At 42.8% G+C, this 27,451-nt stretch overlaps 3 protein-coding genes and 1 long non-coding RNA gene across 4 annotated transcripts in view; 3 read left to right on the plus strand and 1 right to left on the minus strand.

Moving 5' to 3' along the window:
* LOC117504889 overlaps window positions 1–19,771 on the plus strand; it is a 43,963-nt gene extending 24,192 nt beyond the window's left edge. The window contains exons 4-6 of the long non-coding RNA XR_004558948.1: window positions 2,207–2,409; window positions 11,616–11,624; window positions 19,758–19,771. This is a non-coding gene — a long non-coding RNA (uncharacterized LOC117504889). The remainder of the gene's footprint in view (window positions 1–2,206; window positions 2,410–11,615; window positions 11,625–19,757) is intronic.
* LOC117504818 overlaps window positions 1–27,451 on the plus strand; it is a 3,434,143-nt gene that overhangs the window by 143,474 nt on the left and 3,263,218 nt on the right. The gene's annotated exons all lie outside the window — the stretch shown is intronic.
* The window catches only part of LOC117504825 (protein NLRC3-like), a 577,399-nt gene that overhangs the window by 135,750 nt on the left and 414,198 nt on the right, over window positions 1–27,451 (plus strand). The gene's annotated exons all lie outside the window — the stretch shown is intronic.
* On the minus strand, window positions 1,434–26,437 carry LOC117504822 (protein NLRC3-like). Its single transcript, XM_034164357.1, has 12 exons — window positions 26,308–26,437; window positions 22,790–22,886; window positions 22,614–22,676; window positions 22,378–22,494; window positions 20,507–20,585; window positions 19,878–20,079; window positions 17,928–19,731; window positions 14,351–14,524; window positions 7,624–7,797; window positions 7,254–7,409; window positions 2,574–2,620; window positions 1,434–2,351 (listed from the first exon to the last, which is right to left on the minus strand). The coding sequence occupies exons 1-12, from the start codon at window positions 26,393–26,395 to the stop codon at window positions 1,804–1,806; spliced, it is 3,549 nt and encodes a 1,182-aa protein (XP_034020248.1). The 5' UTR covers window positions 26,396–26,437; the 3' UTR covers window positions 1,434–1,803.

Consider the following 27,451-nt stretch of genomic DNA (forward strand, 5'->3'; position numbering starts at 1 on the left):
ACACCACAAATAATCCCACCTTTTGCTAAAACGCAAACAAATCACAATAAAATCAACATCAGCTTTCCAACATCTAATTGTTTGTTCCCAACTCTTAAAATCAAACCCACTAATATTTCTAATTCCCTTGAGCACAACACCCCCCCCCCCCCCAACCCACATTCACCCAGTCTGACACAGTAATCACACCTTCCAGGCGTGAGAGAAAGATGAAAGGGGAAAAAAAAAATGCCACACAGGCCAGTCACCGGCCTGCCGTGCTGAGATCACCAATTGTCCGCTTTGAGTGTGTTGAAATTCCCCCGGTGACCATGAGATACGAGGACACGTCACGGAGAGCCCCAGCATTGCAAGAAACCTCAACACAGAACACAATCACTGTGTAGAACGTTTTATCAAAACCACGGCCATCATGTGGAAACAGGCTACCTGATTGACAGCTTGAAATCATCCCACCTCTTCAGCTCCGGGTACACCTGCTCCTCCAGCCGCTCCGGATGTGTCCTCCTCCCTGAACAAAATCGTCGGTCTCTCACTTTTCACTGTCCGTTGCTCATACCGCTCTCAGCTGTGGTAGCTCAGCATCTCATATGACTACAACACGCATCTCCCGTCCCAGGAATTTCCCAGCCAGGTGCAGGCGTGCTAACCTCGGCTGCGTGTCTCTCACCTATTTGCCCATCGAAGGTGTGGCTCCCAGCACAGAGTCCGTCCCCGGGGTAAGAGTTCTCTGGGTGGCATTGAAGGACATGCCCTCAGTCAATCTCCGACCACTCCAATGGGAGACTGAGTGAGTCTGTCCGTCCTTCACTCAGCTCAGCACTCCACCTTCCCGACTTCCGCGTCCCCACTCTTCTCTCGACGCCAAGCACCGAACCCGCCTCACTCACATGCCTAATCAATCATGCACCAGCTGGTGCATGTGCAACTTATTTCATACTTCACTTCGTTGTCACAATATTTCCATCAGGTATCATCACTAATGCAGAAACATTATTAACACAGTAAATGATCCTCATTTAATGCAAATGCACTATTTACATCAATAGGAAAGGATTCACACATTTTACAACCTTTATCCATAACCCTGATTTCCCACTGGGCTACACACGGAATATTTGTTTTAGCAAGTGTTCGGGCATCTCATGCAGCAGTCTCATAAATGTTATGAAAGGCATCAAAATTAAAATTTTGGTAGTTTAATGTTCATTTGCTATTGTAGTCAGGTGGCTTCTCCATGCTTTGACTGTAGCACCTCTCTGGCATGCAAGGGATTATGGGATCTCTGAATAGAGCGAATATACACATAACGAAGAGATTTGTCCTCTGCATTTAACCCATCCAAATTACAGTTAGACACAATCCAACCACTAGGGGCAGTGGGCAGCCACAGTCTGGCACCCAGGGACCAACTCCAGATACAGAGACGCTGCCTTGGTCAGGGGCAGAGAAAGAATAAGAACTTTATTAATCCCGAAGGAAATTGTTTTGCCAAAGTGCCGAAACAGTAAACATGAGTACAACATCTTTATGCAAAATGACTAAAGACACTTAGGAGGAAAGGAGCAGACCCGAAATAACCATGTTTGATTGTGGGATAAAACCAGAGGAAACCCACACAGACACAGGAGAACATGCAAACGCCACACAGAAAGGGCAGGAAGTGAACCCACAACCTTCTTGCTGTGATGCATCAGTGCTAACCACTAAACCACGTGTTGCTCCGCAGACAAAGTCAAACCAACTGGACATTTACTGTCCAAACACTCATGATTGATTGTCCACACGAGGAGACAATCCATCCTACAGTCCACACAGAGACACTGAAGAACCAGAACCAGAACGAGGGAAGAACCTGAACCCAGCACACAGAGGTTCAGTGAATGTGCAGCAGAAGGTGTGGATGTGGATCAGAGAGTCAGAGGAGACTTCATAGAAGGACAGAGTGCCAGCAGGACAGTCCACAAACACTGAGACTCTGTGAGAGGACGAAGAGGAGCGAGGACGGACTGTACGTCTGTTATTGTGACAGACAGAGTAACGATGACCAAAATCAGAGCAGATCAGAGTCCAGGACTGATCATTAGCTCCAAACATACAGTCCTCACTGTCTCCTTTCCTTCTGATTCCTCTGTAAGACACTGACACATCAACACGTCGTCTCCACTCGACCTCCCAGTAACAGCGACCAGTCAGACCAGTTGAGGACAGGACCTGAGGGCAAAGGTCAAATCTGTCTGGATGATCAGGATATGATTGATCCTCGTCCACATGTTCTACCTTTGTGTTGTTTTTGGACAGTTTGAGTTTTCTGTTCACTGAGTTTGGATCCAGAAAGAGTTCAGAGAAATCTGATGAAACAAAACACAACACAGTTATCAATCAATCAGTTCATCAATCAACATGACAGTTATCAATCGATCAGTTCATCAATCAACATGACAGTTATCAATCGATGGTTTGTTGCAGCCTTCATGTTGAACTCTGCTTCAGTGTCAACAGGACTTGAATGAGTGATGTCACAGAGGGCGGTTTCTATGGAAACAGATGGATCAAAGTACAAAGACACTTACACTTCCTCAGACCTGGTCTCAGCCATCGGACTCCACCAGGATCCACCCTGAAAGGAGGAGGGGGCGGAGCAACACATGGTCTTTAATCATGGAAACATCAACATGACATTGATTTCATCCACACACTTTAGTTCTTCTCTTCTAACACACTCATCGCTCCAAATGGATCATTGATTATTGATCACCTCTAACTGTGCTGATCACCTGACTCTTCAGGCTCCACCCACTATTCATTAAGTCAGGTGTGTTCAGCCAATCAGCTGCAGGTGTTACATGTCCCCTCATATTGGAGCAGATCCTCCCGAACTAAAACTACGTTTCAAAGATCATCAAGAACTAAATTTAAGTTTTATGTTTGCAACATGAACTTCCTGCTGTTTTTATTTTAAAAACAAACAAAAAAAGTAATTTTTTTTTTCTCACTGTCTGCATATATAGTAATGGTAAATGCCACATTGGCAGAACCATTTATGAACATTAATACCCATATATGCAATTTATTCTTGCAAGACAGAAGGCATGTAGTGCGTGAGTGAACATGGTGTGTGTGTGTGACCCCCATCCGCCCTTCCCGATCAGCGTACAACATCCTACTCAAAGCAAACAGACACCTACTATGAGGAAGGGCCGACCACCAAAACAACACAAAGACAAACAAGAACGAAAGACAAGTGGCAACAGCAGTGAAGTGAGACACAGAGGAGACAGGACCCCAACAATACAACATACCAGGTCAAACAACCATACATGAACAAGCAGTGATAGGAACAGTCTGTTGTCTAGTTAGTGAGCATTCATACCCTAATCTGGGACACCAGAGACTTGATCCCCTTTAGAACACCCAAAACCGAATTGTGGTGATGGTCACAAACACTGAACCAGTCACACACAGAGACCCAGATCACAGCTAAATATCCGATCACTACTGGGGCTGGTGTGTTGGGCCAAGACAAAAGTACAGAACCTTACCATATAACGTGGACCACTCCGGCACGTCAGAAGCCATACTGCTGATTGCACGCAACAGATGGAAATGTGTCCAGGACACAGAGCCCCAGGAGAAACAATGAGAAAAAGGACAGAGGAAGGGCACAGGGGTCAGGAAGGGCAGCCACCAGAGCCACCGGGGCAGGCAGACGAACCACCAGGGGAACGGCCCTGGCGGTGCCAAATCGCACCCCCACACCACTCCCCACCCCCACAGAGGCACAGGAAACAACCCCACACACCAGGGGAAACTATCCGGTTGTTAAGTGTGACGTAACGCATCATGAGATTTTCACCTTCCGGCTCCAAACAAAAAAGGCGCGCTGTCATTAACATTGAGAACTGCACTGAGACGATCTGATCAGGCTGCAATTACACCGCTGCACACGGACAACAGCATTAACATCGCAACATAAAACTCTTTGTATATTGTGCCTAAAACTCTCCTGGATATATTAACTGGGTTTTTAGACGTTGTTACTGCATTTATTTTATGCAAAAATGTCAGACGCTCAGGTCATTTCTCCGTTAATTTCAATGGGAGTTGCTGCGAGCTGCAATCGCTTCCTGTTCATGTTGTTCGGGGAGAAAGTGAAGTTTGCACTTTAACATCCTGTTTATTTTAATAAATAATTTTTTATTAACAAACAGACATGTATATTTTACCTGGGCATAATAAAATATGTAAAGTAAAAGAAAAAAAAGTTTTATTAAGTGTTCTGACCACAGAACCAGACGAATGCGGTTAACGGAGGTGGAGGCGGAGAAGGGAGGGACGGAGGTTTGCGCACAATGTAAACACAAACTAAACTTAAACTGTAAATCCTTAAAAGGATCAAACAGAGGTAACTTTAATTGTAAACTTGGAGGTCTTTGGACCCAGAAACAGATTTATCACATGATGCGTTATGTCAGCGCTTAACAACTGGATACAGGGCGCCAGCATCAGCCCACAAGGGGGCAGCACCCCAGAACCACACCCCCCAGGCCACGGCCCCCAAAGGGAGGAGTGAGCGGTGGCGGGGACAAGGGGCCAAGGAGCCAGCATGACTGAACCCAAAGCCCGGGCAGGGACAACCGAGCCCAACGAGGGTGGGATAATCCTGTTTCAAATTTGGTGTTTTTCTGTTCCAGTTGGTGCAGAATGACGTCCACATTGATTTGGACCAACAGCGTGCAGTATTAGTGAGTGATCCCCTTCGTAAGATGGCGGTGTCCACGAGTCCACAGACGGACCAGATCAGATTTTCTGTCTCAGAAAAATGTTTCACTCGGCACAGTTTCTCCAATCACAGCCACAGAAGCCTATAAGTCCTTCAGAGCTGTCTGGGTGGCTTCCCTCACTCTCAGTCACTCAGTTTTTGAGAGCTGCCTGCTGCACACAGATTTATTCCACAGTATCAGACTGTTTGGATTTATGAAGGATTGATGGAAATGAAGTCTGAGAAAATGTTCATGTGTTCATCTCCAAAGAAAACTGGCTGTGAAACTAATGATTTACTGCAGAACCACTGATGGTACTTTAAGATTTTCTATCATCCAGAACAAGTGAATCCAGAATGGTCCAGAAGCTGAAGAACTGCAGGAATTTGGAGACACAAACCTCAAACTTTGAATTCTTCACCCTAAAAACTCAGTTTTGTTGGAGCTCAGAGATGTTCCATGAAGAGGTTTTTCTGAAGCTGTTTCATGTGACGCCTGTGAGGAAACACCAGACTGGACTCATAAGCTGTGGCTGCAGCAGGTCCACATGGAGAACATGCAGGCAGCAGGTGATCTCCAGGAGCAGGTTGGTGACTCCTGCTTCAGAGAAATGAAGCTTTTTGTCTCCATTCCTCTTTGAAACATGTGACTTTGAACAGACTGACAGTGAAAATGATCGACAACTGTTTTTGTTTGTCTTTGCACCAGAATGTGTGAAGGACTAACAAATGATTTCCTCAAACACCTCAGCAGAACATACACACATGTACAGTAGTGTTCAGAATAATAGTAGTGCTATGTGACTAAAAAGATTAATCCAGGTTTTGAGTATATTTCTTATTGTTACATGGGAAACAAGGTACCAGTAGATTCAGTAGATTCTCACAAATCCAGCAACACCAAGCATTCATGATATGCACACTCTTAAGGCTATGAAACTGGGCTATTAGTAAAAAGTAGAAAAGGGGTGTTCACAATAATAGTAGCATCTGCTGTTGATGCTACAAACTCAAAACTATTATGTTCAAACTGCTTTTTTTTTTTTTTAGCAATCCTGTGAATCACTAAACTAGTATTTAGTTATATAACCACAGTTTTCATAATTTCTTTACATCTCCGAGGCATGGAGTCAACCAACTTGTGGCACCTTTCAGCTGTTATTCCACTCCAAGATTCTTTAACAACATTACACAATTCATTCGCATTTCTTGGTTTTGGTTCAGAAACAGCTTTTTTGATGTCACTTTGATGTGTGTTTGGGGTCATTGTCTTGTTGAAACACCCATTTCAAGGGCATGTCCTCTTCAGCATAAGGCAACATGGCCTCTTCAAGTACTCTGACATATCCAAACTGATCCATGATACCTGGTATGTGATATATAGGCCCAGCACCATAGTAGGAGAAACATGCCCATATCATGATGCTTGCACCACCATGCTTCACTGTCTTCACTGTGAACTGTGGCTTGAATTCAGAGTTTGGGGGTCATCTCACAAACTGTCTGTGGCCCTTGGACCCAAAAAAGAACAATTTTAATCTCATCAGTCCACAAAATATTCCTCCATTTCTCTTTAGGCCAGTTGATGTGTTCTTTGGCAAATTGTAACCTCTTCTGCACGTCTTTTATTTAACAGAGGGACTTTGCGGGAGATTCTTGCAAATAAATTAGCTTCACACAGGCGTCTTCCAACTGTCACAGCACTTACAGGTAACTCCAGACTGTCTTTGATCATCCTGGAGCTGATCAATGGGTGAGCCTTTGCCATTCTGGTTATTCTTCTATCCATTTTGATGGTTGTTTTCCGTTTTCTTCCATGCATCTCTTTTTTTTTGTCTATTTTAAAGCACTGGAGATCATTGTAGATGAACAGCCTATAATTTTTTTGCACCTGCGTATAAGTTTTCCCCTCTCCAATCAACTTTTTAATCAAACTACACTGTTCTTCTGAACAATGTCTTGAACGTCCCATTTTCCTCAGGCTTTCAAAGAGAAAAGCATGTTCAACAGGTGCTGGCTTCATCCTTAAATAGGGGACACCTGATTCACACCTGTTTGTTCCACAAAATTGAAGTACTCACTGACTGAATGCCACACTACTATTATTGTGAACACCCCCTTTTCTACTTTTTTTTTTTTTTTACTAAGAGCCCAATTTCATAGACTTAAGAGTGTGCATATCATGAATGCTTGGTCTTGCTGGATTTGTGAGAATCTACTGGTACCTTGTTTCCCATGTATAAATGTATTCAAAACCTGGATTAATGTTTTTAGTCACATAGCACGAATATTATTCTGAATACTACTGTATGTTAGAGGTCAGCTGACCATCAGCTGGATCTCTGTCACGTGTTCATGTCAAACAGGAACAATGAGTCGGCACAGAGAGTTTGCTGAGTCGCTGTTTGTCAGTGTGAGGTGTTTGAGGTCAGCTCGGTGTGTCAGGTCCACAGGAACCACACGGAGCTCCTCCACCAGACCCAGTCCATACCTGAGAGAGTCCAGAGTGCGGAGTGGATCCAGCAGCTCGACTGAGTCTCCTGGATGGTTATAGCGCAGGTCCAGCTCTCTGAGATGGGAGGAGTTGGAGGTCAGAGCTGAGGCCAGAGAAGCACAGCCTTCATGTGTGATCAGACAGCCTGACAGCCTACAGACACACAAACCAGCAGACACAATGTGAGGACAGTGTCAGGACGTCCCCACTTTGCAGCAGCACGGACACACTGATGTCTGCTGCAGGATGAGCTCATGACTGTGGTTCAAACACTGAGATCCATCAACACTCACACAACATGACAGGGAGCAAAGCTGCAGCTTCACTCTGATTTATGGAGCTGCTGCACACATGGATGAGTCCTGACCTGAGAGTCTCCAGGTGACAGTGTGGACTCTCCAGTCCAGCAGACAGCAGCTTCACTCCTGAGTCCTGCAGATCGTTGTTACTCAGGTCCAGTTCTCTCAGACTGGAGGACTGAGAGCTGAGAACTGAGCTCAGAACTTCACAGCTTCTCTCTGACAGATCACACAAACTCAGCCTGAAGACAAAATCAACAAGAAACAGATTTGTGTCGTCATGCAAAGGTTCAGATCGTTCTGCACCTCAGACAGGATCCAGAAACCAGCTTTGGACACAAAGTGTTTTTATTCAGTCCAACATGTTTCTTCAGTGGATTTAGATGTTTACAGTCATGTGCTGTGCAATTGATTCTCAAATATCAATCATCTATTTTATTAATGTTGGTTGTGGGGTTGGAATGCAGCTGCTGGCCACCGTTAAGTGGCCTGCATGTGGACAGACTTCAGAATCTAAAAACACACACAGAAGAACTGTGTGACTGTGTGTTTGTTTGCACCGCTCAGTAAAATCTCTATTTTTATCTTCACAGTTGTCGGCATGTAAAAGACTCAGCTGAAAGCAGACATCAGTGATTCCCGTGGATCATGGCTGATCAGATAAAATCTCACCACTCTTTCCATTTGAACGTGCGCTGTGCAGCAGTGTGTTTGAGCGCATGTGCGCTCAATTTGTCCCACTGAACCCAAAGTGCAATGAAAAGGAAGTGAGATGAGAACAGAGGCCTGGTGTCACCATTTCTGCAGCAAATCAGCTGTGCAACAAAGTTTAGTTATTATTTTACTAGCATGTTGCCTGTGGGGACTAGAGGCTGACATTTTTCGGGAATCCCACGGGTCACAGGATTCCCATGGAATTCCCACGAGATGGGAGTCAACTTTGCTATTGATCACATGATTGGGACAGTACAGGATTAAAAGTTAGTGGAAGCAGATGGGAGTGTGAACCAATGTTTTAGGCAGCGATCTGTCCTGCCATCATTTGGGCGATCAATTTTCAAAAAAGACACTGAAAAAACAGCGGGCAGCTTTGCTTAAATCCGTCTAAAATTAGGACTGGGTTTGATCACTGCAGCCGCCTGTGTGTGTGTGTGTGCGTGCGTGCGAGTTAGCTCGCTGCGAGGAGGGAGAGGGGAGGGGTGGGGGAGCGGTATGAGCCACTTCAGTCAGTGCACGGAGAGGACATGCGCTGAGCACAGAATGAAGCAACACGTTATGTGACGCTTTATTTCTCCCTGGACTGTTCTGATGGTACATCCTGCTCACACCGTGTGTGCATCAGTGACAGTTACACTGAAGTTATGAGATGAAATAAATGGTCAAAATCCTTTAAAAATGAGAATATAGGAATGAACGTTATTAAAAAAAAAAAAAAAAAAAAAAAAAAAAAAAAAAAAAAAAATCACACGTTTTTTAGATGGCTTAATGTAGCACAAAATGTGATTGAGAAGGAGAAAAAAAAAGAGGAAATGAACTCTAGTCAGAATAAAATACAAGTTGCTGATTTGTTATTTTTCCAAAGTTATTAGGCTGCAGCTCTGCATTTCATTTATTAGTTAGTAAGTTACCTCTTATTTTCAAAAATCATGAGAGTCAAATCAGTCTGCATTAGTTTAGTTTTTTTGTTTAATTTTTCCTGCACATTTTTGTACTTTTTCCTTCTTCATAAGAGTCTGGTGTTTGCGTTTGTTCTACAGTTTGACAAAAACAATAAAATGTTAACACTTTTCTTTGTAGCAGTTCTGTAATTTCAGAAATGCGATTCAAAAATGGGAGTGGTACAGGAGCGGGAGTCATTCTGAATGGGAGCGGGATGAGAGAGGGAGTCATGTTACCAGGAGTGGGACGGGACAGGATTTTTTTTTTTTTTTTTAATCTGGCACGGGAGTGGGATGGGACAGGAGTGAAAATCTCCCATGTCACCCTCTAGTGTGGACTCACAGGCTCGAGATTGGGGAGTATTTATAAAATAGGTAGCTGAAATTTTTCTAGTTTGGTAAATTGTGTAAAGTTTCTATGAGTTGGAAAGGTGTGTGAGTCCAGAATGTTTTTAATCAATCAATCAAATCACTTTATTTATCCCGAGGGGCAATTTTAAAAAGGCACGACAACAGCTTGGAAGATTTTTAAAAATAAATAAATAAATAACATACACACAATGCACAACCATCAACAATACACAGACCATGCAACCACATTCAGCAGTTTAAAAGGTTATACGTGCTGGATTATAAAGTGCTTTTAGATAAAGTGCTATTAAAATGTGCTTCAAACATCAGTTTCAAGCCATGAGGGGGTTAAAGTTCAGCATTTAGGAGCTGGACAGCCCTGGGGAAAAAGGTTGTCTTTCTCTTCTGAGTCCGACAGCCTGGACCTTAAAAACTCAACCCTTTTATTTCCTGTTAATTGCATAATATTTTAATGTTAATTTACTGTCTTAATGTATTTATAAATTGTTTAGGTTCTTATTATCATATACAATACAAACTGTTAATATTATTATGTCCGCCAAGGATGTAAAAAATCATCAGCGTTTATTTGTTGTCTGACTATTAGCAGGATTATGTCAAAACTACTGCATGGATTGCATTTTCATACTGCATTGATGACATTTTCACCACAGATAGATATTAGGCCATGGAAGAGTCCATTAAATTTTGGAGGTGATCCAGATCAAGTTTCACTTTATATAGTCTTTGAAAGACTATGTCAAAACTACTTGAATCAGTGGTTTTCAAAGTGTGGGAGAATGAGCTCCCCCCACAGAACAAATGAATAGCTGTGCCCCCCCACCGACACACATACGAGATCTGTTAGAAAAGTATCCGACCTTTTTATTTTTTTCAAAAACCTGATGGATTTGAATCACGTGTGCTTGCATGAGCCAAACTTGAACCTTCATGTGCATGTGTGAATTTTTTCACGCCTGTCGATTGCGTCATTTGCTTGTAAGCAGCCTTTGTGTGAGGATGGCGTCATCTCTCGTCGTTTTTTCTTTGCAAGGAAATGGCGGAACGACTGGAGCAGCATGACTGCATCAAATTTTGCCAGAAACTGGGCGACAGCCAGGTGGAAACCATTCGGATTATTCAGACGGCTTTCGGTTTCGGTGACCATCCTCTGGGCATCACACAGATTAAAGGAGCTATATCATGATTTTTTCACCCCCCAAGAGTCAACTATGTGCATATTTATCATATTATCTTGCCTTTGGCACAATGGAGTGCTCATTTGTTGTATAATAGTAGTTTTGGGGCTTTCGTTTTCATACTCAGAAGACGCTCAGTTTGGCTAAAGCCCTCCCTCTCCCAGTGTGGGTGCTGCCCACTTCATGACGTCGTGCCTGAGCTGGTACACGCGCTGCTTAGCGCCGCCCACGAGTTTGTCAAAAGTGTTTGCGGAGTTCGCGCTGAGAAAGTGGGCGTGTAGTTGTGCCAGAGCGGCAGACCATAACTTCCTGGAGGGGTGTGTCCACGACCATTGTGACGCAACGATGGCAATCGACTCATTTTCTCTACCCCAGGCGGGGCTAAGACTAAGACCGCTGGATCCAGCAGGATTGCTCAAACAAGCATAAATGAAACTAAAAACCACTTTGGGGGTACTTTTTATGAGGAATTAGCCATGTAAGAAGGTAAAAAACTCGAAAAGTTGATTTTGCATGATATAGCTCCTTTAAGGAGCGGTACAACCGGTTTAAAGACGTCTGCACAACGGTGGAGAGCGCGCCGCGCTCTGGGCTGATGTACACTGATGTACATGTACAGTGAGGAAAATAAGTATTTGAACACCCTGCGATTTTGCAAGTTCTCCCACTTAGAAATCATGTCCACTGTGAGAGACATAATAACAAAAAACAAAAACAAAAAAATCCAGAGATCACAATGTATATATTTTTTTTTTATAATTTATTTGTATGTTACTGCTGCAAATAAGTATTTGAACACCTGTAAAAATCAATGTTAATATTTGGTACAGTAGCCTTTGTTTGCAATTACAGAGGTCAGACGTTTCCTGTAGTTCTTGACCAGGTTTTCACACACTGCAGCAGGGATTTTGGTCCACTCCTCCATACAGATCTTCTCTAGATCTTTCAGGTTTGGAGCTTCAGCTCCCTCCAAAGATTTTCTATTGAGTTCAGGTCTGGAGACTGGCCAGGCCACTCCAGGACCTTGAAATGCTTCTTATGGAGCCCCCCGTTAGTTGCCCTGGCTGCGTGTTTGGGGTCATTGTCATGCTGGAAGACCCAGCCATGACCCATCTTCAATGCGCTTACTGAGGGACGGAGGTTGTTTGCCAAAATCTCGCAATACATGACCCCATCCATCCTCCCTTCAATACGGTGCAGTCGTCCTGTCCCCTTTGCAGAAAAGCACCCCCAGAGTATGATGTTTCCACCCCCATGCTTTATGGTTGGGATGGTTTTCTTGGGGTTGTTCTCATCCTCTAAGCATGGTAAGTGGAGTTGATTCCAAAAAGCTCTATTCTGGTCTCATCTGACCACATGACCTTCTCCCATGCCTCCTCTGGATCATCCAGATGGTCACTGGTTTACTTCAAACGGGTCTGGACATGTGCTGGCTTGAGCAGGGGGACGTTGCTGCCCTGCAAGATTTTAAACCATGACAGCATCATGTGTTACTAATGTAATCCTTGTGGCTGTGGTCCCAGCTCTCTTCAGGTCATTGACCAGGTCCTCCTGTGTAGTTCTGAGCTTTCTCAGAATCATCCTTACCCCACAAAGTGAGATCTTGCATGGAATCCCAGACCGAGGGAGACTGACAGTCATCTTGTGTTTCTTCCACTTTCTAATAAATAATCATAACAGTTGTCTTCTACCAAGCTGCTTGCCTGTTGTCCTGTAGTCCATCCCAGGCTTGTGCAGGTCTACAAATTTGTCCCTGTGTCCTTAGACAGCTCTTTGGTCTTGGTTATGGTGGACAGGTTGGAGTGTGATTGATCGAGTGTGTGAACAGGTGTCTTTTATACAGGTAACAAGTTCAAACAGGTGCAGTTAATACAGGTAAAGAGTGCAGAATAAGAGGGCTTCTTAAAGAAAAATTAACAGGTCTGTGTGAGCCAAAATTCTTGCTGGTTGGTCGGTGTTCAAATACTTATTTGCAGCAGTAACATGATAAAATGAAAAAAAAAATAAAAAAAAATAAAAATCATACATTGTGATTTCCAGAGTTCTTTTTTAGATTATGTCTCTCACAGTGGACATGCACCTATGATGAAAATTTCAGACCCCTCCATGATTTCTAAGTGGGAGAACTTGCAAAACTGCAGGGTGTTCAAATACTTATTTTCCTCACTGTAAGTGACACAGACAGATGCAGATTCTTTATTGTCATTATAACAAGTGCAACATAAGGTAAGGTTCAAGCCTTTCTGTGCAAATATAAACCTGAGTAAACCCCATGCAGGCTTTAAAGGTCTGGGGAAGAAAAGAAAATAAATAGCAAATTTAACCAAATGAAAGAAGTACGTCAAGAGCACAAATTTAAAAAAAGAAAAAAGTTGTAAGAAGGTAGCAGCAACAACAACAACAAAAAAATTATATCATATTAAAAAAAAAGAGAGAAAAGTATGTACAAATCTGTGGAAATTTCAGTGGCAGTGGATGGCTTTTTCCAGATTTACATGAATTAAAAAGGGCTTTACCTTCGATAAAAGCCGTAGTTCATAAAAGCTCGATTTGACCACATAGTCAATTTGTTTGTCAAAGCTAAAACCACTGTCAAATATCACCCAAAGATTTCTGACAGTGGGTTTTACCGACAATCCCCCAATGTCCATTATCTGAGTCACCAAACAAAATACATTCAGTTTTAACATAGACGTAGGACATTCAAAGACAACCACTGTTTTATTTCTGCGATACAGCTGGCCACCATGCCACCAGTGGCCATGTCAGTTTGTTCCAACGGGAGGTCGATTTGAATGTCTTCTGCATAAGTGGTTTGCAATGAATGAGCCGACTGGGAACTTGTACAGGGAGAAGAGAGTGGAGCCAAGGATTGAGCCTTGCAGAACACCACAAGCAAGAGAAGCACTCGAAGAGGACAGGTCACCAACCATTACAGAAAAACTTCAAGCAGAAAGATGTGATGTGAACCACTTCAGAACAGTGCCATCAAGTCTGATTTTTTTTTTTTTTTTTTGATGTGACAAGAGGACTGAGTGGTCAACTATATTGAAGGCAGCTGTCAGGTCCAGTAGCACTAAAACCATGGGGCGCATAGCGTCTACTGACAATGCAACATCATTGTACACTTTTAAAAGAGCCAATTCAGTGCTGTGACGGGTTCTAAAGCCTGATTGAAAATTTTCACACATAATATTGTTTTCTAAGAATGACTGTAACTGTATAAAAACAACTTTTTGTAAAACATTTGACAGAAAGGGCAAGTGGGAGACAGGTCTAAAATGCAATAATATAGAGGGATCAAGCTGTGGCTTTTGAAATAGTGGACGAACCACATCATGTTTAAAAGCAACTGGTACAGATCCAGTGGTGAAGCAAGAATTTATAAAACGTACTAAAAAGGATGACCGAAGCTGAGACAAGTGATACCCGCTGCACCACCCTGCCGTGTTTCCAGCAGAGAATGAAATCCTTTACTTCTGGTTCAGACGACATATCTGAGCGTTGATGTGAAACTGAATCTGATGAAACAGTTTAGAATTCAGAGAGACGTTTTGAACCGTTTGAAGCAGAAACTAAATCCTGACCTGAGAGTCTCCAGGTGACAGTGTGGACTCTCCAGTCCAGCAGACAGCAGCTTCACTCCTGAATCCTGCAGCCGGTTCTGACTCAGGTCCAGTTCTGTCAGACTGGAGGACTGAGAGCTGAGAACTGAAGACAGAACTTCACAGCTTCTCTCTGACAGATTACAGCCAGATAACCTGCAGACGATTCAAAACAAGAAAGATTTTCACTTTAAAAATCACAGAAATTAAGTCTCTGTTCAAATTAGTGATGGAACAGATCAGATGCCCCCCCCCGTTCAGCTCACATATGAACTGTGATTTAACTCCGTTTCCATCACAGTGTGAAATACAGATTTATTGTCCCTGTAAGTTGTTTTTAAAGGAATAACTGAGTAAATCTCGATGCAGAATTTCAGTAAATCAAAATGTGAGCAGAAAAAGCTTTTGTGCGTTCACGTGCACGGAGTGAGTTCAAAAGCAGACAGAGTCTGCCCCCTTGTGGTCGGCAGCAGACAGACTGAAGCTCCAAACTTGACAAACACTGAACCATCAGGAAGATGAGGATGGAATGTGAGCGCTGATCTCACTGAGATGGTTCAGATCAGTGAGTGTGAGCCGTGACGTCATCAGCAAAAAAAAAAAAAAAAAAAACTGTTCCCGACTGTTGCTGAGTGGTGTTTATCCTGAAACAGAACTAAAACAGAAATAAAGTTCTGATTTTTAGCTCCTAACCAGATGATGGAGACGTCCTTTTAAAACTTCAAAGAATTTGAAGTTATAAACTCAAGTCTTTATTTTAAATTCCTTTTTTAATTATGTTGTCAAAGGTGATTTTTATTCACTGCTCATGAAGTCAGTGGTGTGTGTGCACATCTCTGTGTGTGAGGGGTGTGTGTAAGTGTCATCCGTATCCTCGCACGACGGGCAGGAAATATACACCTGTTCATCAACCAAATGTTACGGACAAAGTGACAAGAAGAACCAAACCCTTTAGTTATGGAAGGAAATATTGTCTCCCTTCTTCCTCAGTTTGTGGCTTTGCCAACATATGCAGATTTCCGGCATATTCCACCTGTTTCTTGATGAGACTATTCTATCTTCAATGAGCGGTGCTCAGTAAACTGCCTGGAATTAAAATGGTGACCACACCTCCTTACCAGGACACGGCTCAGTGCGAGTGTGGACTCTAGTTCTTATATATAACCTCTTTGGGCACCAACAACATGACTTGGGGATCAACAAACGGTAAATCTATTGCATTTATATAGTGCTTTTCCATCTGCATCAGACGCTCAAAGTGCTTTACAATAATGCCTCACATTCACCCCGATGCCAGGGTGCTGCCACACAAGGCGCTCACTACACACCAGGAGCACCTAGGGGATTAAGGACCTTGCCCAAGAGCCCTTAGTGATTTTCTGGTCATGCTGGGATTTGAAGATGGCGATTCCGAAGATGTGTCGCTTGCCTTCTGTTTGTGTAGCGATGTGTTGCTCACAATGTTGGATCTCGACTGCATTCGCCCCAGCAGAAGAGACCCCAACCGAAAGTGCCCTCCGCTGACTTCAGCCAGTGGTGATTTACATGTCAATTTAGCTGCAAATTTGATTCAAATAATAATATTATCTACACTGCACTCAAACATTCTACAAGTGTATGAATAACACTATTTTGCAAAGGAATGCACAAATTCTCAAAAGGTTCCCTTTTAAGGTCGCCCACAAATCCTGAAGTCCAAGCGTTATAATATCAGTTTATTTTAGAAATATCTTGTAAAATTACAGCTCATTTTAATGAAGAGAACATATTTATCTGGGGGGTTCCAGGATGAATATTTTATTTTATTTTAAACGCCATCTGCAGGAGGACATGCATGTGCACGTGTGAGCTTTTGAAAAGATAGAAAGCTTCACCTTCCTTTTCGCCACAACAGCACGGTAAAGCGAATGCAACACCGCCCCTGCTGTGCCGATTCTCCAGCCAATCTCACGCTCCATTGCCCCCTCACTAATGAACAAGACCCCAAGATACTTGAACTCTTTCACTTGGGGCAATACCTCATTCCCTACCCAGAGTAGGCAATCCATCGGTTTCCTGTTGAGAATCATGGCCTCAGATTTAAAGGTGATACAACAACTTGAACCCACGCCAGTGCACCGACTGACTTCCCTTCCACTTGGTCTATTGTATGCACAATATGTCTACCTTTCTGCTCTCCATCATATCAGCCAGCTATCTCCCTTTAGCAGTCATACTACCAAACTTCAATGTCCCTACTCTCATTTCCACCCTTCTAGTTCTCCTTCTCTTCTTCTCCACCCGACAACACCTCGATATCGTGTCCATGAATACTACAAACAGGATTAGTGACAAGGTGCAACCCTGAAGAAGGTCAACCTCCACTGAAAATGAGTCTGACTAACTGCTGAGCACCTGAACACAGCTCTCGCTTTGTGAGCACAGAGATTGGATTTTCAGATTCTGCTGTTAACCTATAACATTGTTCACGGACTGGCACCTCCCTACTTAGCTGACCTAATTAAACCCTACGTACCAGCCCGAGCTCTGCATTTTCAGGGTACAAGACTACTTTGTGTCCTGAGGGTGAATAAAAAGTCTATGGGTTACAGAGCTTTCTCTTATTGTGCCCCTGTTCTGTGGAATGATCTCCCTGCATCAATAAAACAAACACATTCTGTGGAGACATTCAAGTACAGACTTAAAATGCACTTATTTTCCCTTTCGTATGGCTAGCATACTGGCATAGTATGTTACTATGCTTTTTACTCTTTTAAATTCATTTTATTAGTAAACAGAGCAGGCCGATGCCTCAACTTTGTGTAAAGTCTGGGTCTTTTAATGAAGCTTAGGGCTAGTGGCCGGTGATCACCTTAGTATTTCTTTTGTTTTTCCTGTTGCTTAATGCTGACAAATTATACCTTATTTGTAGTCTTTCTGCCACCTGCTTCTGTTTTTTTCTGTTTGAGATGCTTCTCCATCCTGAAGTGGGAGTGGATGTGTTCTTCTGCAGGCCTCCCATCCTGTACACCAGCATGGACTCCCAAAATTTCCTGTATATTGTGTCTGTAGCATAGCCCAAGCAGAGGGTCACCCCTTTGAGTGTGGTCTGCTTGTGGTTTCTTCCTCAAATCATCAAAGGAAGTTTTTCCTTACCACTCTCACCTGTGTGCTTGTTCGGGGGGTTGGTAAGGTTAGACCTTACTTGTGTGAAGTGCCTTGAGGCAACTTTGCTGTGATTTTGCACAATATAAAAATGAAAAAAAAAAAAAAAAAATTAAATTGGATGGCCCTGAGAAGGGACCCCCTCACTCCATACTCCCACAGCACCTCCCACAGTATCTCCCGGTGTATCCGATCATACGCCTTCTGACTGAAGTTATAACTTTAAAGACTAATAAATAAAATTATAGTGATGAAAAAGAAAATAATTTTTAAACAAATCATACAAAAGCTTTTGTTGATCTGAACCATGACTTTAAATCTTGATCTGAACCGTGACTTTAAAACTTGATCTGAACCATGAGTTCTACAATCTGTTACACTCAGAGTTCAAATGTCAAAGTGTCTCTGTACTTACAAAACTTTTTTAGATTCTTTAATCACTGGCAGCAGCAGCAGAAGAGCCTCATGTGAAGGCTGATATTTCTTCAAGTCAAACACATCCAGATGTTGATCTGATGACAATAAGATGAAGGCCAGAGCTGATAAATAAGAACCAGACAGACCCCATCCAGACAGATGTCCAGAGTTCAGGAGTTGCTGGATCTCATCCAGTAAAGAACGATCCTTCAGTTCATTCAGACAGTGGATCAGATTGATGTTTCTCTCTGCAGACAGTTTCTCATCGAGCTTCTTCTTGATGAACCAGACTGTCTCCTGACTGGTGTCTGTGATTCTGTCTGTCTGTGTCATCAGGCCTCGTAGGAGAGTCTGATTGGTCTGCAGGGAAAGACCCAGAAGGAAGCGCAGGAACAAGTCCAGGTGTCCATTTGGACTCTGTAAGGCCTCGTCCACAGCACTCTGATGGAGACATGTTAGTTCAGGTTTATCTTCAGACGTCTCAGACCTTCTGGATGATGTTTGCTCTTTGTACAGCAGATTGACTTCAGACTGGATGAAGGTCAGATGGACAAAAAGAGCAGCCAGAAACTCCTGAAGACTCAGATGGATGAAGCAGAAGACCTTGTCCTGGTAGAGTCCTCTCTCCTCTTTAAAGATCTGTGTGAAGACTCCTGAGTACACTGAGGCTGCTCTGATATCGATGCCACACTCTGTCAGGTCCTCTTCATAGAAGATCAGGTTCCCTTTCTGCAGCTGCTCAAAAGCCAGTTTTCCCAGAGACACAATCATCTCCCTGTTCTCTGGATTCCACAGTGGATCTGTCTCAGCTCCTCCATCATACTTGACCTTCTTCACTTTGGACTGAACCACCAGGAAGTAGATGTACATCTCAGTCAGGGTCTCTGGCAGCTCTGCTGTGTCTCTGGTGTCCAACACGTCCTCCAGAACTGTAGCAGTGATCCAGCAGAAGACTGGGATGTGACACATGATGTGGAGGCTTCGTGATGTCTTCACGTGGGAGATGATTCTTCTGGACTGCTCCTCATCTCTGAATCTCTTCCTGAAGTACTCCTCCTTCTGAGGGTCAGTGAAGCCTCTGACCTCTGTCACCATGTCCACACACTCAGGAGGGATCTGATTGGCTGCTGCAGGTCGTGTGGTGATCCAGAGGTGAGCAGAGGGAAACAGGTTCCTCCTGATGAGGTTTGTCAGCAGAACATCCACTGAGCTCGACTCTGTGACATCAGTCAGGATGTCATTGCTGCGGAAGTCCAGAGGGAGGCGACACTCATCCAGACCGTCCAAGATGATCAAGACCTGGAAGTGCTGGAAGCTGCAGATTCCTGCTTCTTTGGTTTCAGGAAAGAAGTGATGAACAAGTTCCACCAAGCAGAACTTCTTCTCTTTCACCACATTCAGCTCTCTGAAAGTGAATGGAAATATGAAGTGGAAGTCCTGGTTGGTTCGTCCTTCAGCCCAGTCCAGAGTCCACTTCTGTGTTAAGACTGTTTTCCCGATGCCGGCCACACCCTTTGTCAGCACTGTTCTGATTGGTGGCTGAGTGTCAGCTGAGGCTTTAAAGATGTCTTCACATGTGATGGTTCTTTGTGGTGTGTCTGTTTTCCTGGATGCCGCTTCAATCTGTCTGACCTCATGCTCCTGGTTGACCTCTGAAGCCCCGCCCTCTGTGATGTAGAGCTCTGTGTAGATCTCCTTCAGAAGAGTCGTCTTTCCTGCTTTAGAGATCCCCTCAAACACACGCTCAAACTTCTGCTTCACCTTAGATTTGAATTTATGACGACAAACTTCAGCACGAGTTCCTGAAAGAACAAACAGCACAGATCAGTTACTGAATGATGACATCACTTCCTGTTTCCCTGACAGAATTCACACATGAATATATTTCAAATGGACAAACATCATGTCATTTAGCGTCTGTGTTAAATGTGGACAGAAGTCCTCTTACTGCTCTGCAGACAGTCAGCCAGCTCATTATAATTCATTCTCCTCATGAAGGACACTGTGAGGTCCAGGAAAACCAGTCGGATGCTCCTCTGCTCCTCATCATCGCTCTGACTCTCCAAGTATTCTGCATCATTTGTCAGGAGAAACTTCTGGATCATCTTCAGCTCACGTTTCACAAACATCCCCATGTTCTCCTCAATGTTCTGCAGCAGAACATCAATATGGACGAAGAAACTCATCACTTTTGTTACAAGTGTGGATTTTGTCTCCAATTTATATTTTTCACTGTGAGATTCTCTGGATTTTGTTCAGAAAATCCAGTTAAGTTAAAAACAAACTGAAAGTTAAATTCCTTAAATCATCAAAATTAAATTTCTGAAAGGTCAAGATCAAAATTGACTAAAATAAAGTAACATTTTGATGTGAAGCACAAACAATATCATCACTTTCAATAATTGGAATAATAATAATAAAAATAATAACAAAATAATTATATTAATAATTATTATAATTATGAATCATGCATCCTTAAATTTAACAGAATAAACATCATCAAAGTGTTTATTGCTGCAGCATGAAGACATTATGAACAAATTGTTCAATGATAATATCAGATCAAAGTCAACAGACCGTAAACATGTGGTTCAGGCGTCTTTGATGCTGCTGAGCAGATGGAACCCTGAGAACCTCTGAAATCTGCTGCTTCACTCTGTGAACCAATCAGAAACAGTTTTCTCACATTATGTCTGAACACAAACAGCTTCAAGTTCACATCAACCTGCATCGTTGGTCTGAACTCTCAAACCGGTTTTCATGGTCTTTCTCTTGGTGCTGCTGATCCCACTGAGAATCAAATAGTAGGGTTGATTGTCCGTCCACACAGGACTTTTTGGATTTAATACTAGATAAAATTATTTAATTTTATATGCAGTGTTTCTGTTCCACAGGCTTGGCAGCATGCCCCACCAAACACACACGATTTGTGTTTCTCATGTCTGCACCGAAGATCAAATTGGAATTATCAGGAATTCAGGATCAAATTATGCAGCTGCTGTTATTTTACAGATGTCCTCATCCTGTTCTGACTCGTAACTGCTGGTAAAATGAATCTACTCCCTCTGTGTGATTCTAAAGCCTGACTTTTGCTTCTACAACTCCATAGGTTTGTGGCCACACAATCACGTCAACGTGGGCGTGACCCTTTTGAAATTCTCCATCCCACTGATGGTTGTTGCAATGCAATAGTTGGGAGCACGACATGAAGAACAAGGCAGGGACTTTCTTTCCACCTGCACTGCCACTGCTGCTGGTCTTTTTTGTTGTTGTTGTTCATCTGGCCCAATTTTTCCCTCAACAAGCTCCACTTTTTTATACAATCATCAACCTCCAAACCAATGTTACACACCATTTCCCTCCATAAACTGCTGGTCATTTGAGTGTGTGTATAGTATTTTGTCTCCGTGTTGTAAAGGTGGTCACATTTGTGGACTCCTTCTGCCAAACATTCATCTATTTGATCCATGATCGAAATGTAAAACATGATGGGAGAGGAAGGAGTGAAACTGGAAAAGTGACCAATTACAGCCCACACTGTCTCCGTTATTTCAGTGTGCAGCTTCAGTATTTGGGAGGTGCACATCAGGTTATGGAGAGAGGCTGGGAGGCTGTTTGCAATGACACAGAGGTCAGTGCACGGCTACGGCGCTGCGAGGCAGAGTAGCATAAATCAGGCTTAAGTCGCTCTCACTAAGTGCATGCAGTAGTCACTCCACACTGTTTTTTTGTTTGTTTGTTTTTGTATTTCACAGATGTCAAAAAGCCATAAGACCACTTGAAACATTCTACTGCCCTTAAAAGACAAGAAAATAAAGGACGACAGGTGGAATATGCGCCCCAGCTGAGGAAGAGAAGACTTTGAAGAGTGAAAAGAAAGCCATCTGTGCTTTCTATCTATAGTATGATGCAAGCGCGACACCCAGCAGTATGACATGGCGGGTCCTCAAAAGAGCAGTGCTTGCACTACCATGCTCCCCTTTGAACAGCTGATTTCCAGAGAGGGAGAGACAGTGAGAGAGAGGTAGAAGAGGAAGGCACACATGCAAGGGAGGGTGGAATCGAGCTCAGGAACTGTCAGGTATTCAGTTCATGGGTAGGATGTCATTGACACCCAGCACTGGGACATGGCAGGTCTTCAAAAGTGCGCCACTCAGCCCCCACCCCATGCTCGAATTCTGTTTGTTTTTCCAATTCATGTGATTTGTACAGCATGAAGTTCGGTCCTCGAGAGCCACATTCCTGACACTCTTAGTTGTCTCCCTGCTCCAACACACCTGAATCCAATGAAAGACTCGTTAGCAGACATTTAATGAGTCTTTCATTGGATTCAGATGTGTTGGAGCAGGGAGACAACTAAGAGTGTCAGGAATGTGGCTCTCGAGGACCGAACTTGGCCACCCCTGCTCTAGTGTGACAGCGTGATATTAGTGTTAGTCAGAGCTCACGTCTTTTCAGCAGACAGTCGTTGTTCTTTGAATTTAGGAGGTTGACCTATCGACCGGTCACTGTTCATGGACACACAGCTGGGTCCAGGCCCAGGTGAGTCTGGACTCTGATGCATCCTGAAAGAAAAAAGCAACAACAATTGATTAAAGATTATCAAACATCATCATAAATAATGTTTGAATGGACAAATAACTGTAAATACCTCCGTTGAAAATTCATCAAAATGTCTTTTTACCTGTCACTGCTCACGGACACATAGCTGGGTTCAGGTCTAGATGAGTGTGGACTCTGATGGATTCTGATACAAAAACAGTACCAACAATTTCATAAAGATTATTATGATGTAGCGATGTGAGGGCTGATCACCGAGTCAGAACAACTGTCACGGACAGTTTCAGATCCTTGTCTCACCTCTGAGTTTTGCTCGGGATCTCACGGTCCCCACACAGACCGGTATTCGAGGGTCCACCTCCTTTACACTCACACTGATCCACAGCAGAGTCCACACCTTCACACAAACACAACATGCTTTCACACAGGATTCAGAATTCCTCTGTGTCACGATAAACTCTGACAGTTTGATGTGTCGCCATTTTTAATTTATGATGTCAACAAACTTTAACTTACAAGAAAAAAAATGTTTTTAATAAGCTGTGAATTCTTGTCGTTTTTTTCTAGCAGAACCACAGAACAGCAGTGTGCACGTTATGCTGCATTTACACATAGGCAGGACGGGTTACAAATGTCATATTTGCATAATTCGTGGCACATTCCTGACATTCTTAATGTAACGTAACGCATCTGAATAGGTTTCTTAACAGTGCGTGTAGGTGCGTGATATTTGTGACATTCGTGCAGCATGTTTTTGACTGTCAAAAAATCTTCCACGAATGTCACGCACCACTCTCATTTCACCTCATGTCACGGAGCCCATACTGTCATGCGTTGTCACAAATTGACACGGAAACATGAAGTTTTGACACGAAGTGTAACGCAGCATCACAGTTCACTGTGCGCCACTACAGATCACTTCTGTCACATGAGCACAATTAAACCCTGCTGCACCACATTCAGTTTCATTGCTGCCGAAGAAGGACGGTGATGCCAAGTTGGCTAAAAGTCTTGTTCCAATGCTCCTCAGCACGTTCCTGCAGGTGTTCCACCTGGTGGTGTGCCTGATGTTTGGGAAAGCGAGTGAGGGGAGAGCCACGTGCAGCCACACATCTGGCTCTCTCCATCTCCTCCTCCTCTCTGCACCACTCCACAGCACAGAGCCCAACGATGCATGCAATCACAAAGTTCTTCTGCTGTGGATTAATCTGGATTTTGAGGAGCAAACTAGAGCAATATGAATTGCTCAGCAGCTGACGGTAGGATGAATATGGGTGTGTGTGGAGACAATTCACCTCACAATGTGACAGAATGTAACGATGCACTGTTCCGCACAATAGTGCACAACAATGTGGAACATTATTACTGACTGTGTGTAATCATTCTTGATAATTCTCCAGCAACACATGCCATTGATCCGAATTCTGCTACACACAAATAATATTAATATTAAAAATTATTACATTAACTGGTGGTCTACGTACATCTGCTTTTGCTTGGTAGTTAATACTATTTCTATTTTTGTGTGACTGAATACAAGGCATTGAAGAAGACAGTGAAACAAACATTTCATTGTCCTGAGAAACCTGAGGCCTCATGTGCAAAGACTTGTGTGGATTTTCTACTGAAACATGCTGTATGCTAAAACCCAGAAACTGGCAGAACCACAAAAATATCCAGATGTATCAAAGTGTGCTTAGGCATGAATCCATGCATGTTCCATTTATACATCCCAATCAAAGTGGAACTGAGCGCACATACAGACGTACCAAACCCCTCCTTTCACGTCCTATTTTATAAGCAAATCCATGTAAACAGACCCTGGAGTCGGGGTTTCCCACACCATCAGATCAGTCAACATGAGTACAGAAAAGAAATGAACCCAAGTGTATACTGGGACTGACGTGGAGACAAGCAGGGATAATTTATTTGGAACCCTGTCACATGGAACACACATGGAATGGTAAAAAAAGTTAGTGGGAGTGTGTGTGAGGCCGAAACGCTGTGGGCTAAGGGTAGCGCGCACACACACACACACATTAAAACAGTGAGGGCTGCGACAGCTGACAGTGTGTGACATTCACAACATTACACACGTTTATTGGCAAATACTGAACACAGGCAGATAAACGGGGGCTTGTTAAGAAGCTGAAGTTTCACCATGAAGAAACAAAATAAATAAATAATTATAATAACAACAACAAGCAACACATTTGAATGTGCACATACCCAAACGTGGCCATACTTGTTTCATTCGGAACCCACACAGCCATCCATCATGCACCGTGCCAGCTTCTCGCCTGTTTCCACTCCAATCCAATGCATTTGTGCATCACATAAGATTTGTACACTGATGGAATGAAATTGTTTGCTATTAACAAAAAACAAATTCATCATGTGATGGTGCCTTTATAGCAATTTGTGTACAGCCTGCATTAGTGAAACCGGCTCTTGGTCGCTGCAAATTGCACTTCCATGTTGGAATGTGATCATCACATTCCAACATGGAAGTGATATACCTGGATGACATTCGGATGATTGTGTTCCACACAGCTGGCATGGCTCCGCTTAAGGTTGACTGGCACAGTTCTGAAGGATCGGTCAGCTCCCGCTGGAACACCCCTGTTGACAGGAAGCCCAGTGTGGTCAGCACCTGTGTGGACACAGACTGGCTCCTCTTGTATTGCACTCTGGACCGGTATTGTGCCAGGTGTGCTTTTGACGGCAGGGGCCACAGTGCTACGCACAACCCCAGAAACAGTGGTCTTGGTAATCGAGATTGTCTTATGAGCCAATTATCATCATTTACAAGTAAATCCTCACATTCCCTGAATACACCAATTTCGCATGCTTTAATGTCCACCCGTATAACTGCAAACACGTGGGTGTGTATATTGCTCATCAGTGTGTCTCTGATGACTATTAGCGGTTCCCAGCATCACCTCTATACGTGTCGCCAGTGGAACAATAGCTGTAGAAATGTACGCCAGCCAGTATTTTTGCGTGAAGCACCGCATATTTCCACGGTCATTTCACTTTTGATACATCTGAATGTTGTCATGGAGACGGACGTATGCCACGTTTTTGTCCATACATACACTTTGTATATGAGGCCCCTGCTCTCCTTCGAATGTGATAATTAAAATTCCATCTTACTGCTGCAAACTTAAAAAGTTGTGACAGTGACAACTTTGAATGTCTTTGTTAAGTCAGTAAAGACCATTCTGGTGTGACTCATTGCTCAGAAAATATGGTATATAAATGGATGAAGTAAGCGTCTTTGAATAGTTAGAGTAAGACAGTTGAAGTTTTTATTTTTTAACTCTGCTGGGATTCTGTCTGCACTGGAGGAGTCTGTCTGGCAGCTCTTGCAAGTCCATCCAATAATGGAGGTAGACCATAAGATGTGCCCTTGATACTTCATTATTACTATTTTTTCCCATTTTGGCATTGAAGCCTCCAGTGCATCTCTGAGTAAAAAATTAATAATATGAATTACGAGTTAAATATAATTCAGTTTATTTTAATTCAATTTGTTTATGTAAAGCCACATTATCAGTGTCTCCAATGTGCATCCTGTTGCCAGTGAACACTGGCAACAGGAAAATCTTCTGAGAGCATTTTTTGATTGTATAAAGAAAGCACAAGTAGACCAGACAAACAGGGGTGACCATCTGATTTGGTCATAATCTACAATGACAACATTTTCGACAAAGAATGTATTTTATTGTGTGCCAATAATACAACTGGGAAGGCCCGTGTTCTACAGGAAATTAATTTTGTGTTTTTCATGAACTGGGATTATTTTTGGCATTTACCATGACCCTCCATCACCCTCTCAGAGTCATCATGTCCTTCATCAAACCTCGAGGGACATTCTCTCCTTCTCTTCCTGTTTCTTTTCATCTCTCTCTCTCTCTCTCAGGGTCCAGGAAATGAGCCTACAGCCTGAAAAACACCAGATCAGACAGATTTGTTAATATTGTGAAGAACAGTCTGGAACACTTTCTGTTTCATTAAGGGTCCACACTTTTGGCTGTCTGAGGCAGGAGGATCCCTCCCCCCTTCATGGACCAAAAAATACAAAAAGTAAATGAATAAAAATCCCTTTCAAATGCTATTTTCAAACCCTGTATTCAGCAACACGTGACTCAGCTCCATACATTTGTACCAGACCATGATTCAGTTAGGTGGAGCAAAGGTGTTCACTATTTTAGCTGTTATTTGTCATCATAATGTCACAGCATCACATTCAAGATTGTACAATACAAAATCAAATGAATAAAAAACAGGTTATGAAGTGTCTTTTCTTCACTGTGTATTTTGCAGTGAAATATGTACCAAAATGCAAGAAAATACATCTAAAACACCATCACATCACAATCCAAAGGAAACAAACTACAAATTAACATTTAACCCAAATTTCATCCAAAAGTCAAAGAAAGTATTTACCCGATTACCGGTAGCCAACAGAAGAGACAGAATGATGTAAACTGCAGCAGAAAAAGAACTGAACACAGAGAAGAGCTCAAATCCCACCTCGGATTATGTAATAAGGTGACACGTTCAGACTCGTCGACCTGACTCTCCTCACACAAACCTGTTGGATGTTTCCTCACTACATTCTTGTCTTGTTTTAAGAATCAATCAGCTCATTTTCACTTCTGACCCTTATCACTTTGACATGCTTTGGATAAAAACTCCTTTTTTTTTTATATCTGCATCACTTTTGTGATACATCTGATTGGTTTTCTCCCAATTTAAATGCTTTGAATAGAACAGAATAGAATATAATACAATAGAACAGAATACCTTTTACTGTCATTATACAAAATGTACGAGATTGGAGAGAGCTTCTCCTTTTTTCAGTACAAACAGATAAAGTGGAAAAAGAATAAATAGTTATAAGTATAAAGTACTATAGGACAGTGCAATGAAAATCTATATGTACAAATATAACAT

The sequence above is a fragment of the Thalassophryne amazonica genome, chromosome 23 (genome assembly GCF_902500255.1).
Source record: "Thalassophryne amazonica chromosome 23, fThaAma1.1, whole genome shotgun sequence".
Lineage (NCBI taxonomy): Eukaryota > Metazoa > Chordata > Actinopteri > Batrachoidiformes > Batrachoididae > Thalassophryne > Thalassophryne amazonica.

Bases quoted from the DNA above. Each gene is read 5' to 3' on its own strand.
- LOC117504822 (XM_034164357.1), bottom strand. From the start codon at position 26,395: ATGAAAAGAAACAGGAAGAGAAGGAGAGAATGTCCCTCGAGGTTTGAT. The intron at 22,677-22,789 runs GTGAGACAAGGA...TTTTTGTATCAG, and splicing joins ATCCCGAGCAAAACTCAGAG to AATCCATCAGAGTCCACACT. The intron at 2,352-2,573 runs GTAAGTGTCTTT...TTGTTTCATCAG, and splicing joins GAGACCAGGTCTGAGGAAGT to ATTTCTCTGAACTCTTTCTG.